Raw genomic sequence first — 19,167 nt, 5'->3', positions numbered from 1 at the left:
TCTACCTTCGACAGCCACAACACGGGGCGTCATCCGACGACCAGCTGCGAAAATTATTCGCCTCCCAATGGACGGCCCATTGACCATAGTGACTCCTCAATAGATTAGTCCTTCCAATTGACATTTACTAGTCCTAAGTTGTGTCATCCAACGTCGTCGTTCCGTCCACGTGTCTTGTTCATCCTCATCCATAACACTTCATTTTCATATTTATCCATCTCTCTGTTTTAACGTAGATCCGTGTACAATGGCTCCAACGACCCACCGAAATCCTCGTCGCTCATCCGGGAGCAATATATACAGATGTCGAGTCTGCAGGAGAGTCCACGCTCTGAGGTTTTGCCAACGGTTTCTCCAACTGCCGGCTGTGAAGCGGCTCCGCGCGGTACTAATTAACCAGTACTGCGCGAACAGTCTGGCAAGGCGGCTCATCACACGCTGCTGCACCTCCACACTGGGCAGCCTCGCTCTTCGCGGCCCCGACAAAGGCGCAACCCACCCTCGGATTCTCGGCCTCAGCGGCAGCCACAGCAGCGCCAGCAGGCGCCTGTATCCGGACCTCGGCGGCCCGCCACGCCAATGGATATGTCTCCATCCCGCAGCCGGTCGTGCACGCCTATCCTGGCGCGCACGAGGGTTAGCATCCTCTCCGGACGGTGTTTCCTTTCGTACATCGCAAGTATTCCTCTTGCGAGGGGGGGAGAATGTTCATGCTGAACAAGGGGCAATATCGCCAGGGGAGCATCACTGGGGAAAATGTACCTGTCGCCATATTAGTGGTACCTCTTTTTTATTACTCTGAAAATAAACTCCAAAGAAGACGGATCGTTGGTCCTCCTCAGCATCCAAAATTTAAAACTCTGCCTACTTTTATTGGGAATCTGGAATTGTACTTGCCACGGCCCCCGACAGCTTCACTGGGTAAACGACACGGTGGCGATTGACCCTATTTCCGGACATTTCATACAAAAACGGAAATGAAAGATCCCATTGCTTGGGACCGATGGGTAAGTAGTGGGGGTCTGCTGGTAAGCACTTATTTCACCAGCTACGAACCAGCGCGCAGTACTACAGGGGAGTGACTACATCCTCGGCTCGGCCCACCGCGTCTAGGACATCATCCCGCCGGGCAGCGCCGCGCCATGTACACGAATCCTCGGACGAATCACCACCAGCATCGCCACCGCAGCGCGCCGCGCCAGCAGCGCCGCGCCCTGTACACGAATCCTCGGACGAATCACCACCAGCATCGCCACCGCAGCGAGCCGCGCCATCAACGCCTCCACGCCCCTCGGGCCGCTCCATCTCCCCGTTTTACGTGGACAGCACTGGGCGCAGGATCCCGTGTTCCGAAGCTCCGCCGGCCCGACTGGACTTCTTGAACCCGGAATACACGGGACCCTATCGAGGATATCAAAACCCGGGTGCGCCGGGTCACTCTCAATGGTACCCCAACCCGGGCACGCCAGGTCACTACCAGGGGCAGCAAAACCCGGCCGCTTCGGTACCACCGGCTGGGGAACGCTACAGTCCGTGCAGCCCTCGTCCACAGGACCCCGAGACGGACACGGAGGGTGAAGAAGAAGAGCCACGAACCCCCAGTCCAGCTGCCTCTTCGCGCGACGAGGATTTCCTACTAGAGGACATCACCGACAGTGACGCCACGCCCCCATATCCCGGGTACCACGGAGAGCGAGCCGGCGAGGCGGACGACGATGCCCAAACAATCAGCAGTGACAGCGAGCTAGACGTCAACGCCCCCTCGGCGGCGCACTACAGATGGGAGGGAGAGGACCGATGTGGGTACTGGCGGGGATCGTGGATCCAGTTGATCCACACCCGCTATACCTCGATCTTCATCGAGGCCCCTTTCCGGCCGACTCCCGACCCTATCGTCACCTTCCCCCCGTCACCGAAGAGACTATGCATAATGGCCCCGGACGAAGACTGGGAAATGGACGTGGGGAACCCTCCCGAGGTCCGCCCGCCGTTGCCAGCACTTGGTGAGGATGCGGTCCTGCCCGTCTTCCTCCGCGACCGGGCGGATGACAACGCCCCACTGGCCAACGACGAGGCGGACGACCCAAACTACCAACCCACTGGAAAGGTCATGCAATGGGAATCAGAGTCCAGTGACAGCGAGACGGAAACTGGGCAGAGATTCCGGCGCAAGGAGGTCCAACCCCTGCCGCCGCCGGACGTTGCTGCACCAAGCCGCCAACCCTCGATCCACCGCCGTGTGATGTCTACTGAGAGGATCACGCCGCCCAATGCTGCCGAGACAAACCGCCGAGCCTCGACCCACGCCACGATCGACGATGAGGTCACTCCACCGGCCACCCCACGTGCCGGCCCCGGAGATCGCGGAATCGACCTCTCTCCAGGCACGCTGGACATGTTAATGGAAGAGCTAGAGCCGGCAGTGGAGGGATTACTTCAGGAGCTAATCCCGGATTGGGACCCCACCGCACCCAAAACAGCCCCCACCACCGCCGCCCACGAGGTCCCACCTCCAGCGCCACGCTTCCCTCGCCAAGTCCCTGCGGGAGACTATTACACCACCGACGACCCAATGCCGAAGCGAGTCGCCATTCCAGCCGCCTGGTGGAGGAACACCATCGACCAGCGAGTCCCACTGGCGGTCTGGCAGGAAATCGAATGCCGAAGCTATGCCGCTCGCACCGGAGAAGGCCTCTACCAGGTCACAATGAAGACGTCCGGAGAGGTCCACATTCGTTTCGGTTCGGCGGAGTAGAGAGGGAGTGTAACGCCTCTATTCCCTCGGCGCACAACCTCTCATGTAAAATAAGCTCTAGATATAAAGTATATATATAATATCCCCCTATATTATAGTTATATTGTAAGCATACATATTAAGACGGCACTGAAGCCACTGTAAATATTAAAGCTTTCGTTGGCACTGGAGCCTTAAGCGACACAAACTCGAAGTATATTGATAATAAGAATAGTTAGTTTAAAAACAATAAGCTAAGTTTGGCACCTCAGCGGTCACCGAACCGGGTAACCTATCGACTAGTCGAACTAGTCGAACCAGATCAGTTCTCGGTGAACCGGTTCGAACCACCGGTTCACTCAAAAGCTATGACAGCTTAAGAACCCTCTGTCGTACCTACAGCCGCAGCGCCACGCCAGCACAGGATCATTCCGTGCTCAACGTGCCGCCGCGACTGGAGGACACGTGCTCCTCTGTCCTCGCCCCGCTAGGGACCCCTTCTTGTGCCCGTAGCCGCACCACCACACCAGCGCTGGTTTCCCACGCACCGTGCACCGCCGCGACTACGAGTGCATCCGCTCCCGTGTCCACGTCCACGCCCGCACTGGCCATTCCGTGCACCGTGCGTCACCATGGTGACAAGTGAAACTCTGCCTGGCCGACCCGTAGCTAGCCTCCGCGCCCAACCGGAGTTAGCTAACGCCTCTCTGACGCCCCTGGCCATTCCCCCCGACCCACGTCGCCCGAATTCTGGGCGAGATCAAGCAAATTCCGCCAGGAGTCCGCCGGAGTTGCCACTCCGCGCATCCGCGAAAGCAGTACACACAAGCAGTACACACAAGCAGTGGGCGCAAGCAGTGCCTAAAGCAGTTCGCGACGAGCAGCTTTTGTCAGGGACCGACCGATGAAGCAGATCGACGAGTCGATAAAAGCAGCGCGGCGGCCAGCCATTGACAAGCAGCGCGTGTGCCCCGCCTGCTCCTGGTGCATCTAGTGACCACATCGGCCGGCATCAACCTTGCCGACCCTCGACGATCGGAATTTAGTGCACGTAAGTTCGCAACCCGGGTCCCATACGCTTTATAATAATTTGCTACAAATATTTCCGTCCCCTCTAAACAAATTTCTTAAAGAGGATCCCCGGTCACGACTGGGATCTATCCCGCCCGGAGAGATTCGTTACAGTACCAAGAAAATTAGCAATAGTTAGCAAGTGGTCTGATGAGTTGGGTAGCGCCAACGAAACGATCGTCACCACTGCTGATACTTGTCTACTGACAAGTTTTTTTTGTTGTTTTTAGCTAAACCCGAGCCTTTGATTTTTATAAAATCGAAGCCGGCTATGACCTCAAATCTGCAATTACGAATGATAATTTATAAAATAAATATCAAAACCAATCTGCAAGGATATACAAACATCGGCTTGCCGAAGTTAGCTTCCTTTCTTGTTACAATTAGTTTTGCCCCACTGTAGAACATTGAAATAAGATTATTCCGCCATGCACATTTCCTCCAAAGGATAAGACTTGGTTTTTAGTTTGATATTTTTATTATTGGTTTTTATATTGGTGCGGCAATGATGCCGCTCCAGAGCTCCAAGAGTTAGATGCTAGGTGCAGCTATGATGCCGCTCCAATGTTCAATCAGTTAATAATCTTACAGTATTCCTTAAGTTATAATATAAGCTAGGTCTCGTAGCTGCGCTGCTCGCAGGCGGCGGCAGAGAGACGCCTATGGATATATATTCTTATGTATAAGGAAATGTACTTATGTACATTGGCTATGCGCTCACAAGTGGAGGCGCGAGGGGGTATGCGCGTGTAGTCCATTCGATGCAAATATGCCGACACTAGCACTTTCTGAGTGCAGGCTAAGCCTTAGCGATCGGTTCATATTTCGGCCACTCATGGTTTATGACCGGGACTTTGAATTGTGTAAACACTGCAACATTGTATTACAGTGCGCACTCTTTAAGTACTCTGGGTACAGTGCGTATTCGATATGTGCGCATACTACAACATCCTTTGAACTGCAAGAACCCTTTAGAGTCCTCTGTGCAAATTATAATGATCTGTACAACATAATATCTAATATTGATAGCCTCTCAAAACTAAAAACTTCAATCTTAACCAACCAGGCAGTACGCCAGTAGTAGTTTCCCCGCAAAAATCCTCCATCTGAACCCTCCCCGAGGGTGCCGGCTTGGCAATGGGGACTATATTAGCCCGGACAGGGGTAATGCATTGCTGCTTGCCGCGTCCGCGATAATACAGTGTCTAGCTAAGGCCACGGCTCAACTCCTTCTGCCCTAAAAAGCCTAAAGAAGTGAGCCGTTAGCCATGGGTGAAGGTGCCTGGCGGAAGGCATAAAACGCAAGTGGGTGGTACCCCTGAAAAAGAAACCATTCTGGAGGGTTTAAAGGAAGAAACCAGGGCTGGGATGTCCGCCCAAACGTCGGTGGAAGGCGTGACCGCTACCACCGGCGGGCACGGGGGGGAGCAATCCTCTCTGCGTGTCGCCAACGGTTACACCTCTGATGTGACGGGAGCAGGTCATGTCAGTTGCAACGCTACTGCCGAAAAAACTACGCAGGGGAAGTTGAGCCGCTCACGTGCCGTAGTCGTGTGAAGACTCACATCTTTGCCTTCACATTTTTGTTACATTCACTTTTTCTTATATGTACATAGTTTAGGATTAAGTAAATAGTTTAAGTTCACAATTAATAGTTTTAAGTATATATATATACTGCAGTAGTTTTAAGAGACAAAAACCTGAAGATAAATAATTTTAAGTTAGCCCTAAGTGGCAACCCAAAACTATCGAATAAGTCAGGAGAATAGTTGAATTTCCCGCCGAAGCCAGGACACCAACCACGATCACGCCATGAAAAATACTAAGAAGAAATCCCCGATAAAATCCCACAGGGGAGGTTTCTTGGAGACGAGACCAACAGCCACACTAACTTCCGGGACTTGGATTTTTGTGCGCGGTGAGAAAAGTAGGGAGTTTGGAAAAGCGGAGAAAACGACGGAGCAAGAAACCAAGTCCAAGAGTCAACCGACGCGTGGCCAGGAAGTGGAAGCAAGCAACCAACGAGACACAGAAACACTGGCTTCGGCAAACAGGGTGAGCATAAAGAGTGCGACAGGGACAGATTGGGATTAGAAAGGAAAAGTCCAGAAAAATAAAAGTAAAAGTAACTCGGAATCAAAGTGTTAGAATTATTTGTGCAAGTGTCAAGCCCCGATCGTGCCGTCTGTGAGTATTCCGGGCATGTGCGCAGTAGTTTTCTCGATAGGAATAGCCGCGCCGGTGCCGTCTGCGAGTATTCCGGGCACATGCGCAGTAGTTAGGGCTGGTCGTAATACCTCCGATTTTGCTGTCTGTGAGTATTCCGGGCATTTTCGTAGTAGGATTTGCGTATCAGAAATAGCCGCGACAGTGCCGTCTGCGAGTATTCCGGGCATTTGCGCAGTAGTTAGGGCTGGTCGTAATACCTCCGATTTTGCTGTCTGCGAGTATTCCGGGCATTTTCGTAGTAGGATTTGCGTGCCAGAAGTAGCCGCGACAGTGCCGTCTGCGAGTATTCCGGGCATTTGCGCAGTAGTTAGGGCTAGTCGTAATACCTCCGATTTTGCTGTCTGCGAGTATTCCGGGCATTTTCGTAGTAGGATTTGCGTGCCAGAAGTAGCCGCGACAGTGCCGTCTGCGAGTATTCCGGGCATTTGCGCAGTAGTTAGGGCTGGTCGTAATACCTCCGATTTTGCTGTCTGCGAGTATTTCGGGCATTTTCGTAGTAGGATTTGCGTGCCAGAAATAGCCGCGACAGTGCCGTCTGCGAGTATTCCGGGCATTTGCGCATTAGTTAGGGCTGCCAGTGTTACCTCCGATTTTGCTGTCTGTGAGTATTCCGGGCATTTTCGTAGTAGGTTTCGCTGGTCAGAATTAGCTGCGACAGTGCCGTCGACGAGTATTCCGGGCCTGTGACAATATTTGTGGCCACCAGTGTTACCTCCGTTAATGCCGACCGTGAGTACTCCGGGCATTTTCGTAGAAGGATTTCTGAGCAGGATTGGCCGCGACAGCGCCGGCCGTGAGTATTTCGGGCACCCGCATAAAGCTTGTACCACCAGGGCTAGCTATGATAGGGTCAGAGCGTAGCCATACATATGCGTTATAGATTCTCATAGTCATATAGATTTTCTTCCATAAGCGTCCGTCGCGGCATAGCCAACGGTACGCGACTCGGTGACCCGAGTAAGAGTTTTCCCCAAATAGAATATTATGAAACCCCTCCTCAACTGTCTCAAAGATAAATAAATTTATCTGATGAGGACTCTGGGCGGACTGAGACGCCGACCCCAGCAAAACGCATCCTTACAGTCGATACAGACTCGGACCTTGAGAGCGTGCAGCTTCTCCACTCACCGAAACCAGGCACCAGCTCCCAGCGCAGGGACGGGCCAAAGCGGTCAAGCGAGGGTATGAAGGCCAAGGCGCTGTACAAGACTGCCCTCCGCATCCAGGATCGGCTCCAGAAAAAAGCCGCCCTATCCCCAGAGGAGAAGGCAAAGCTTACCTGGGCTGAGGAGAAAATCGCTGAGGGGAGGCTTCTCTTCGCCAAACTCCCCCATCTGAGTTCGACTGGCGGATTCGCCAACAAGGTGGAGGAGACGCTTGCCAACAAAAGGCAACGCTCAACCGAAAGCGCCTCTATGGACGCACCGGGGAGCAAGCGGCAACGCGGGCCTAAGGAGGCAGGCCCTCCTCAAATGGCGAAAAAGCCAAAAAAAAACCGCAAAAGTCAGTGAGGTGACCAAACGACACCTGATCGTGGCCCTCATTGACAGAAGCGATGAAGCCGGCAAAATGACCGAGGCGCAGTGGAAGATGGTGCATGCGCGGCTCGTTGAGGCATTGTACGCACGGATGGAGGATGATCCTGAAGCTCCCATGCCCACCTTCGATGGCGCTGGGTGGCTAAATGGGGTCAAAATCCTAAAGTGCATGGATGCCCGACGAGAAAGTGGCTGACGCAAGCGGTCTGCCAGTTGGAGGCGCTGTGGGAGGGAGCCAAGCTAGAGGGACTGGGAGCTAATCCCATCCACTCCAAAAGCGAAGGTACTCTTCCCCATCGCAATCAAAGCGGACCGGGCGCTGAAGCTGCTGCTGCGTCAGAACCCGGATATCCCAACCGAGGACTGCAAGGTTCTGCACGTTGCGGCCCCATCACCCAAAGATGGGGGGCAAAGTGCAGTCCTCCAGATAAACAAGGAGGCAGAGGACATCCTTTATTCCAGATACGGGGCACCCCGGGGATAAGGTTGCTCACACCCTGAAGGCAGATGTGGTGGAGAAGGACCTAGGTTTGGAAACCATCGTGGATGCCGACCGGGAAATGACTCTGGATGAGTCCGACGAAGGAGAGGACAGTGACCTGACCGTAGTAGTCAACCCGTCGTATGGAGGTGAGGCCAGTACCCATGACACTCAGGGTGCTGCAGCTCAACCTCCATAATGAGGCATACAAAGTCCTACTTAGGGACTACAAGAAGGAAATACGCAAGGCGCAGAGAAACTCATGGAGAAACTTCTGCTCCAATATGGAGACTGCCCCGGAAACGGGTAGACTCCGGAAGCTGCTATCGAAGCAGCCAACCATACAGAGTCAGCTCAAATGCGACGACGGACAGTAAACTGAGGGCAGCGAAGAGGCCCTAACAGAACTAATGCATGCGCAATTCCCAGGATGCACTGAGGTACCCGATGCAAATAAGCACCAGGACCTAGCAACTGGAAAAGAGCATCTCCCAAAAGATCTAATATCCTCTAGTAGAATCAACTGGGCTATAGACTCCTTTGCGAGGATAAAAGCACCAGGACCAGATGGAATATTCCCAGCCATGCTGCAGGTCACCAAGGAGGTGATCACCCCATGGCTCTACGCAATATATACAGCTTGTTTAAGCACGGGCTATATCCCTATCCAATGGAGGACCTCTCGGATTGTCATCCTGCCCAAAGCAGGAAAGTGCAGCCACATGAGCCACAAGGATTACAGACCGATAAGCCTCACCTCATTCCTACTTAAAACTCTGGAGAAACTGCTGGACCTATACATCAGGAACGATGTAGGGAGACAACTGTCGACCAACCAGCACGCCTACACGAAGGGGAAATCAGTGGAGACGGCACTGCATTCGTTGGTAGCCACCATTGAGAGAGCCCTAAACAATAAGGAGTATGCACTTGGAGTGTTCGTGGACATATCCGGGGCATTCAACAACGTTAGCACGGACGCAATAATGGATCGCCTAGAAGCGACCAACTCGTCCCCCGCTATCAACTTGTGGATTAAAAATCTTCTAAGTTGCCGGCGGGTACAATGAGATTGGGGCACCGCTTCCATGGTAATAGGAGCGCACAGAGGCACACCGCAAGGTAGGGTTCTGTCGCCCCTCCTATGGAATCTGGTGGTAGACGACCTAATCAAGAGATTCGAGAGGAAAGCACCAAAGATAACAGCTTATGCGGATGACATAAGCATAATTATCACGGGAGTCTGTCCATCGACCCTCAGCTCGATCATGGAAACAACACTCAGGAAGATATGTGAGTGGGCGGAGAAGGTAGGACTCAATATCAATGCGGATAAGGCGGACCTTATTCTCTTCACCAAGGAATACAAGGTGCCGCAGTGGATCCCCCCGAAAATTAACAAAACCAGGCTGACCCCTAAAACACAAGTCAAATACCTCGGCATTGTACTTGACAGCAAGCTGAGGTGGAAGGCCTATGTAGTAGAGAGGGTAAAAAAGGCCACCATAGCGCTATATTCATCCAAGAAGATGCTTAGCAGCACATGGGACCTCTCACCCGCTCTAATGCATTGGGTCTACATATCGGTGGTGCGTCCGACTCTGCTGTATGGAGTCTTAGTGTGGTGGCAAGCCACGGAGAAGAAAACGTATAATAAGCTTATGGAGAGAACCCAGCGGTAGGCACTGCTCTGCATATCAGGGGCTAACAGAACAAGCACGGTGTCGCAAGGTCCACTTGATATGTACTGTACATAGTGCATCAACGTCTTGCAAAATATATTAAGATCAAGTGAACGAACCTCACCGAGCTTTGGTACAGGTTGCGTGCTTTGCAAATATTGTAAACGACATGCAAGAGAAGGCAAATCCTTTCCCTGCTCTTTCGGAGTGGATGAAGAGGAGGAACGAAAAATCATATGATCTTGCGAGCGCTGCGACTCTATGTAGAAGGGTAAGCAAAAAGTTCAGAAGGCGATACCCTTCATTGCAGTCAGACCATATGCGTTTCGCATGGTAGATTATAATTACTTTCTTTTATATTTTACAATTATTTTATAACAATTTTGTCTCCACCTTTTTTGCCTATACTGACTTATTTTTCTGTATTCATTTACTTAATTTTCTGCTGCTATCATCTGACCCCTCAATACCTAGCAGATCTGCCGCCCAGATAGCGGCTGGAGAATGAGATAAGGACCCACTTCCAGGAGTTCATCGAGCCCTTTAAGGAGTACATGATGGACCTTCGACTATTGTAGCATATCACCTAGGATACGTATAGCTAGGACGATTGATGTTGGGCGGTATCTACTGCGGGAGCACGTGAGGTGTCCGGCTCTAGCTTGGTCGGTATTTGGGAGTGGGAAGTCCACAGAGCTACCTATATCGTCAGGCTATAATAAACAAATCCTTAATTTCACGTGCTATATGACGGGTTATGGGACGGACATAACAAGAAGAAGGACCACGACAATGAACTCGGCTTACTCTCCAATACACAAACATGGCAAGCGCGGCAGCAAGATGACAATAGCTGCCCGTTACGCCCACCCTTTCTTGATCCCTCGCCTCCTGGCGTCATTATAATCAGGGATCCCTAAAGTAAAGGATGCGATTACTGAACCACTAGCAGAAGTCGGTAATGCTGCGTTACCAAAGGCCATCACCGCTATTCCACCACAAAAAACAATATTTGTTTCTCGGCTTGCCCCTGATCTCGCATCGGAAGATGTACTAGCTCATATACTGAGCAAAACACAAGCCAAAAATGTGAAAGTGGATAAATTCAATTTCTCATACCCCATCTTTCAAGATAAGTGTCTCCCAGGAGCTTTTTGACACAATTTGTTCTAGTGACTTCTGGCCCGAGCACGCTGTAGTTAAGGAGTTCGAGGTAAAGATAAAGAAAAAACGGCCTTCACGGCCGGCACAAACCACAGTGACAGCGGGCATCACGGCAGTGCTAAAAAACTAAATACCTCCCTCCTACTTTCCTATCAGAATACTAGAGGCTTACGCAGCAAGCACTCTAAATTGTATTCTGATAGTTTTTCGTTTGCATCCCAGGTGATTGTGTTTACCGAAACCTGGTTAAAGCCGGAGATTCTCAGCTCCGAAATTTTTCTGGGTAAGTACACAACTTATAGATTGAACCGTCTTTCCCAGCAAGGTGGTGGAGTTTTAATTGCCGTTGACTCCACCCTTATTTCCGAACTGGTTCAAATTGACGATCTCACAGGTATTGAATTTATCTGTGTAAAACTATCATTTCCATTTCCAGGTAGTTTTATCTATATAACATGTTCTTACGTTTCTCCATCTGCTGGAGAGCCTATTTATTGGAAACACCTTTCGGCAATTCAGGCTGTTTCCAACATGCTTTCAGATAGAGACCAACTAATAACTCTAGGAGACTTCAATATACCTGGACCTCGTTGGTCATCAGATGGTACGTCTAATGTCCTCCAAACTGCGGCACAGCATGACATCATAGATGGTTTGCTTGACATTTCGTTGTCCCAAGTTAACCATGTCGTAAATTCTTTAAATCGCCTACTAGATCTGTGTTTCATCTCTGATCCTGTAGGTGTAACTTAACAAGAGTCGATCCATTGACGCTTCCCGAAGACCCTTACCACCCTACTTTCGAAGTGACCGTCGATTTGGGAACTGTCGTAAAGACCAAACCTGATCTGAGTTACTCAGCGACTAAAGTTCGCTGCTTTCGTAAAGCAAATTTTCAAAGGCTAGATATCTTAATTTCGGAATTTAATTGGTCTGAACTTTACAAATGCACTGACATGGCGTCCACCGTGGATATTTTTACAGTGCCATGAATGCATTCTTCGCATCGTGTGTTCCGTTAACCTATCCGTCGGTTCACTAAAGAGCTGACACGCCTAAAAAACGTTAAGTCCAGGCTTTATAATCGCTATGAACGCCCGGATCTCTCACTTTTCATTCAAGATATCTTAGTGCTCGGTCGGATTTCACCGTGCTTAACGCGCTGTGTTATAAAAGTTATTAAACTCGTTGTAGGGTTCAGTTCACGCAGGACCCGAAACAGTTTTATAACTTTGTTAATACTAAGCGAAATTCCAATCTACATCCTTCATCGCTTTCGTTCAAGAACGCTACAGCAAACTCTGATCAGGCCATCGCCGATCTCTTTGCCGAGTTTTTCAAAACTACGCATTGTTCATCAAATAGCTTAGATCAGACTTACTCTTTTGATTTGCCCAAGTCGAACCTAATTTTCAGTCCTATTTTAACCGAAAGCTCCCTTAGTTCGGATCTTCATCGTGTAAAACCAGTTTACTCACCGGGTCCCGATGGAATACCAGGCTGCGTGCTCAGGTATTGTGCTGGAGCTCTTACCTTATCTTTAGAAACCTCAGAATTTCCCCTTATTTGGAAGGAATCATTTATCATTCCTCTTCACAAAAAAGGTAGCAAATCGGACGCCAGCAACTATAGAGGAATCTCTAAGTTGTCGGTAATTCCAAAACTTTTCGGGAATGTAATTACTCCCCACTTGCAGCATTTATGCAGATCCGTAATTTCACCATGTCAGCATTGTTTTATGAGGCGAAGGTCGACCACTACAAATCTCCTGGAACTCACCTCCTTCGTTATTAGAGGTTTCCAACCTAACTTTTAAACCGACGTGATTTACACAGACTTCAGTAAAGCTTTTGACTCGGTTAATCACTCTCTTCTTGTAAGGAAGCTTGACTTAATCGGGTTTCCTGTCGATCTTCTTAAATGGATTTTGAGTTATTTGAGTGACAGAACTCAAAAGGTTCTGTTTAAAAATGCTCTATCCAAATTCCTCAGAGTCACTTCTGGCGTCCCACAGGGTAGCCACCTCGGCCCGCTGCTATTTACATTGTTTATCAATGACCTCCCGCTGGTTCTAACGAATTCTAGAGTACTTATGTACGCTGATGACGTTAAGCTATGCTTGCAGTATAAGGACAGCTCTTGCCAGTCATACCTGCAATCGGATCTAAATAACTTTCAAGCATGGTGTCGTACTAATTAATTACATCTCAATAGCTCTAAATGCAAGCTGATGACATTTTCACGTGTCACTCCCCAGTTTGCCACTTATATGCTAAATGATTGCGCTCTTGAAAGAATATCTCTTGTTGATGATTTAGGCGTTCGTTCTCTGAACATATTTCGTGCATGGTTAATAAAGCCAAGGGCATGCTCGTTTTTATTAAGAGGTGGTCGAAGGACTTCGATTTCCCTTATATAACGAAGACCCTTTTTACTTCGCCCTATATTGGAGTATGGTTCATGCGTCTGGAGTCCTCAATTCGGAATCCATATTAACCGTATTGAATCTGTACAAAAGAACTTTTTACTTTTCGCCCTCCGTGGCCTACCTTGGGATGCTGATGAGAGGCTACCGTCCTATTCAAGTAGACTCCTATTAATTAACTTACCCTCCCTAGCTAACCGTAGAACGATGCTTGGTGTCGTATTCCTTCATAACCTAATAAACGGTGATGTTGAGAGCCTCTTTCTTTCAGGGCAGCTCAATTTCCACGTTCCTCGACTAACATCTAGAACCCTTATCCCTTTAGTAGTAAATCATTGTAGGCGGGAGTTTGAAGTACATGAACCCTTTAGGGTTTTATGTACGGATTACAACCGCCTCTCTGACATAATTATTCGTAGTGATAGCCCTTCCGTACTAAAAACTTTAATACTTGTTGAGTTAGCTCGTAATGTATCACCTTAGTCTAATTTTGCATGTGTTCCTATTTATTTATCGTAGTTATTATTTAGTTACATTATATTATATTTTTAATATTTATTTTGCATGCGTTTTTATTTATTTAACGTAGTTATTAGTTAGTTACATCATATTATTTTTTTTTTTTATATTTATTTTGCATGCGTTTTTACTTATATATATATTTTATTATATTATATTTTTATACCCTTGCAGGGTATTATAATTTCAGTCAGAAGTTTGCAACGCAGTGAAGGAGACGTTTCCGACCCTATAAAGTATATATATTCTTGATCAGCATCAACAGCCGAGTCGATCTAGCCATGTCCGTCTGTCCGTCCGTCTGTCCGTCCGTCTGTCCGTCCGTCTGTCCGTCTGTCCGTTTCTACGCAAACTAGTCCCTCAGTTTTAAAGCTATCTGAATGAAACTTTGCATATAGTCTTCTATATACTCTCACTGCTATATATGTCGGAACGGGCCGGATCGGACGACTATATCATATAGCTTCCATACAAATGTTCGATAAATTTTTAGAAAAAAAATTTTAACTTCGCTGTTTTTCAATATTATTCCATCATTTTTGAGATATAGCCTTTTTATATTATTCCAGAATTTTGGTAAAAATTTTATGAAAATCGGACCACTATATCTTATAGCTGCCATAGGAACGATCGGGAAATAAATCAAAAAAATTATAACTTCGTTGTTTTTCAACGTATTTTAATCTACTTTGACACATAAGCTTCTGGTATTATTTCAACATTTTGGTATAAATTTTATGAAAATCGGACGACTATATCTTATAGCTGCCATAGGAACGATAGGGAAAGTAATAGAAAAAATTAAAACTTCGTTGTTTTTCAACGTATTTTCATCTACTCTGAGATATGAGCTTTACTTAATATTATAGAGTTTTGGTATACATTTTATGAAAGTCGGACAACTATATTATATAGCAGCCATAGAAGCGATCCGTAGATGTAGAGAAAATGTAAAGCTGGGAATGTATAACTGTAACTGTTGTTTACGCCAGGAGGCCCCTGTTCCCCCTCTGCCCACCGAGCGTCCAAAAGCTCAAGCGCTTCCAGCTTAGCAACGCTCGCCCGCTCTCCGCTCCTCGGTATTCCCGATCGCACGCTCCCGTGTTCCCGATCGTCGCTCGCTTCTAGGGACGGCTACGTCGCTCCAATTCCCGGTTCTCCCGCTCTCGCGCCGTTAAGCTGGGCTTCTCGGTCGGCAGCGGGCCTTAGGCTAAGCTCAAGTTTTAGTTCCAAAACGAATGTCAATAAATGCATGCAAAGGGCGCTCCATGACAACGTCATTTTTCGACCCCCGAATTTCTGGACCATTTTACTGCTGTTTACGCCAGGAGGCCCCTGCTCCCCCTCTGGCCACCGAGCGTCCAAAAGCTTAAGCGTTCCCAGCTTAGCAAAGCTCGCCCGCTCTCCGCTCCTCGGTATTACCGATCGCACGCTCCGTGTTCCCGATCGTCGCTCGCTTCTAGGGACGGCTACGCCGCTCTAGTTCACGGTTCTCCCGCTCTCCCGCTCTCGCGCCGTTAAGCTGGGCTTCTCGGCCGGCAGCGGGCCCTTAGGCTAAGCTAAGTTCAGTACCGAATCGAATGCGAAAATATATGTATGCTACGGGCACTCCGCCATTGTCACTTTTCGACCCCCGAATTTTCTGCGTTTTTTCTACTTCGTGGGATAACCTTTTATTGATCCTTTTGCGGAGGATTGAGCAGCCACCCCACTCCTGAACATGGTCCTTCGAGCCGGATAAGGATATCGTCCTGGAATCCTTTTTTCCCAGCAGCTTTGGTGGTGCCGCCGCAGAAAAGATAAGTAAAAAGTTTCCTCCCGTCTCTAATTGCCGGTCGTCAACAGTTGTCCGAAATTTAAATTTCGCTCAACCTGCGGACGAGTTTTTGTCAACTCCTCGTCCGAGTTTTCCGACACCACGGCAATTAGACAACTTAAAAATCATTTCCAAAGCCAATTTTCTCCACTTCCATTTGCCCGCACTTCGTTCTGCAACGGCATAATTATCGCCGCTTTTTACTCCACTTCGTCGGCCCGTTGTACATTTCTCCGTACATACACACATACGTCCCTATATTCGGCCGTACATCAACGAATAAAACGGTATTGACATACGGACATACATACGTATGTAAATCGGCGCGCATTACTCCGCGAGTTGGTTGGTCACTTACTTAGAGTGGTAAATGACATCCTCAACCTTCAGCCGAACTATATATAAAAAAATTATAATAATAAAATAAGTGAACGTGTGTTTCAAGTCGAGCGCCGCGGCAGTGAAAATTGTACAGTGAATATTTCGTGTTGCCGAATTCGGCCCCCTACCCGAGATTTTATTCTCATATGTATATTCGGTCACTGTGTGTTTCCCGCCGCCTCGATATTTTCTTGAACACAATTCCTTCAACTTCAAATAATACAGTCCACTTCTCGACGCTCTACTGTACTTATGCCAATATATAAATATATTTTCGGCCTCCAATATTTTCGTACGCCCTCACAACTCCAGTCCAGTTATCGGGTTTCCACTGTACAAAATATATTTTCTGCCTCCAATACTTTTCGTACGCCCTTACAACCACAGTCCGGTTATCGGGTTTCCACTGTCCAAAATAAAGACAACTCATCCATACATATTCTGCATGCTTATCAAACTACATACATACATATGTATTTATATTCGCTGCCCGTCCATACAGGAATTAAATTACAATAACAAACAAAATAACCAAGATTAAATATTCAAGTGCAAGTGTTTATTTCTCCAAATCTGCACAACCGCCCAGCAGACGTGTTGTTTTTGTCGCGGTTCTTTGGGTTACGTTTTTGTTCTCTCTCCTGAGCCTCACTTATGCACTGCTTTGCCGACGGTATAGCCCAGTGAGTTTTTCCCAAGTCAAAGCCAAGGTTTATTTTTAATTCCGCCTTTCCGGCTCCGTATTAATTACGTGCAAATACTTAAATAATTCACATTAATTATTTCCGACATTAATAATTAATTAATAATTTTTGTTATCACGGATTATAATTAATAAATTAATTTTCCAATATAGACATCTCTGCTTCCTACTCCACCACGATCACGGACAGTACGGTCTACGTTCTGGTTCCCGACTCTGCTTTCCACTTCGAATCAGGCATCCTTCGCTCAGGTCAGTCGACAACCGCTGATCCGCCGAGTCCCAAATTGAGTTTGTCTACGGGAAACAACAAAAAGCCACTGCCAACCCAAGGGCAAAAAGCGACAAGTCCGTCGATTCTGGTCCCGTTCCTTCGCCAAGACTCACTCAGTCGGTTTCCAAAATGGCTCAAAATGCCCTAGACATCGCCCTGAGAAAGTTCATTTCGACGACAGCCCGTGTTAGCCAATTCGAAGCTAACATTCACATTCCGAGCGCTCCTGACGCTGAGAGATTTTCCCCTGGCATGTGCAGAGTCCATCGGGACCAAATCCGTGCCCTGTGGGACAAGGTGGAGAAAAGCTATGAAAGCTGCTCCGATCTTCTTTCCGTGTCCTCCGACAGTACAGCCACCGCCACTGAGCTTGAATCCAAGTACAGTGAGTGCTACTCCGTATATTCGAGGTGTCTTGTACAGCTGCAGGAAATTATCGACAAGGCCGCCTCCCAGTCCATTCAGGCTTCCGCCCCTGCGCCCACACCCCCGTCCATGGGTTGTCGATTGCCACCAGTGGACACCGAGGTCTTCACAGGCGATTATCTTCGGTGGCCCACCTTCCGGGACCTCTTCACGGCAATTTACATTAATAATTCCCGACTTACGCCTGTGGAGAGGTTATTCCACCTACTTTCGAAGACAAGCGGCGATGCTCATGCCATCGTTTCAAAGGCCCCTCTGACCAACGAGGGTTTCGTCTCAGCATGGAGCAGCCTTTCCGACCGCTTCGAAAATAAGCGCTTGTTAGTCAACAGTCAGTTAAAGATTCTTTTTAACATCCAGGCTGTTCCTCAAGAATCCGGAGTCGCTCTAAAAGAGCTCCAAGGCACAATTCAAAGCTGTTTGACCGCGTTACAAATGTCCTCCATTGAAGTCGAGGCGTGGGACTGCCTTCTTGTGTATATGGTCTCCTCGAAGCTTCCCAAGATTACGCTTTCCTTGTGGGAGCAATCAATTCACAATAAGGCCGAAATTCCAACCTGGCGTGAGTTGAACGCGTTTCTGACCGAGCGCCATCGCACTTTGGAGGCCATCGACGACGTCAGGCCTAGCGGCTCTGGGCATTTTCCGCCAAGGTCAGCAAATGCCAATCCCCCGGTGCGCAGGCTCAATTCATACGAAGCTAGGGTGGCTCCAACACCGAGAAGGTGTAATCTATGTTCCAGAGAAGACCACCCTATCCGTATATGTCCGCTTTTCCTAGACATGAATGTCAATGAGCGGACAGACTTCATCCGAAGAAAGCAACTCTGCTTGAATTGTTTTTCGCGAGGGCACCAGCAACGGGACTGTACTAGTGCCCATTCCTGCTTTATGTGTCACAGCCGGCATCATACTCTGCTGCACCGCGACAACCCTGCGGCTACCGTTTCAAGACCCTCCGCTCCATCTAGTCCTCGACCTGCACCCATCCAAAGGGTTTCCTCGTTCTTCACCCGAGTGACCACATCTGCCGATTCCTCCAATTACTGGGTTCCGTACGACGACAGCAAGAGCAGGCGTTCCCGAGGTATTTTATCCTACCAATGCCGAGTCTGCCAAGGGAACCATCCGCTCCGGAAGTGCCAACAGTTCCTCAAACTCTGCGCTGAGAAGAGGCTCCGAGCGGTTCTCGACCACCGCTATTGTTCCAACTGTTTGGCCCACGAACATTCCGAGGGAACCTGCCGCAGCGGTGACCGATGCAAGACGTGCAATCAGCACCACCACACTCTCCTGCATCCGCATGACCGTCCAGAGCATCCACTCCGCTCGCAGCATCGGTCACCCCCATACTTCTAGTTCGCATTTACTTGACCATCACTCATCTCCATGTCATCTTCTTTCATCCAGATCACATACGAGGGCTTCATTTCCACACACCGCGATCGCTCTGGAAGGCAGACGTACTCGAGGTTCTTAGTCCTACCATTGCCGAGTCTGCCAACGTTCGTCCGCTACGGAAAGTCCGACGTCTTCTAGCGCACAGTGATGCGTCCTGGTCACGGCACTCGACGCCTCCGCCTTGTTCAGCAAGCTCCTTGCGACAAGCTCCCGCCTCTCCATGGCAATCATCCGCCTCTCCTTGGCACTCATCCGTCCTTCATCGCTCCTCGTCGCTCCAGCATCAACGATCTACGCGGCGCTCTGACGCCCCTCCATACCAT

The 19,167-nt window shown here is 49.0% G+C and overlaps 1 protein-coding gene across 1 annotated transcript; it reads left to right on the top strand.

Moving 5' to 3' along the window:
* The first annotated feature begins 977 nt into the window (after window positions 1-977).
* On the top strand, window positions 978-2,755 carry LOC138928424 (nascent polypeptide-associated complex subunit alpha, muscle-specific form-like). Its single transcript, XM_070285496.1, has 2 exons — window positions 978-1,007; window positions 1,049-2,755. The coding sequence occupies exons 1-2, from the start codon at window positions 978-980 to the stop codon at window positions 2,753-2,755; spliced, it is 1,737 nt and encodes a 578-aa protein (XP_070141597.1).
* Window positions 2,756-19,167: the final 16,412 nt, after the last annotated feature.

This window comes from Drosophila kikkawai, chromosome 3L (genome assembly GCF_030179895.1).
Source record: "Drosophila kikkawai strain 14028-0561.14 chromosome 3L, DkikHiC1v2, whole genome shotgun sequence".
Taxonomy (NCBI): Eukaryota; Metazoa; Arthropoda; class Insecta; order Diptera; family Drosophilidae; genus Drosophila; species Drosophila kikkawai.
This window is presented reverse-complemented; position numbering and strand designations above follow the sequence as displayed.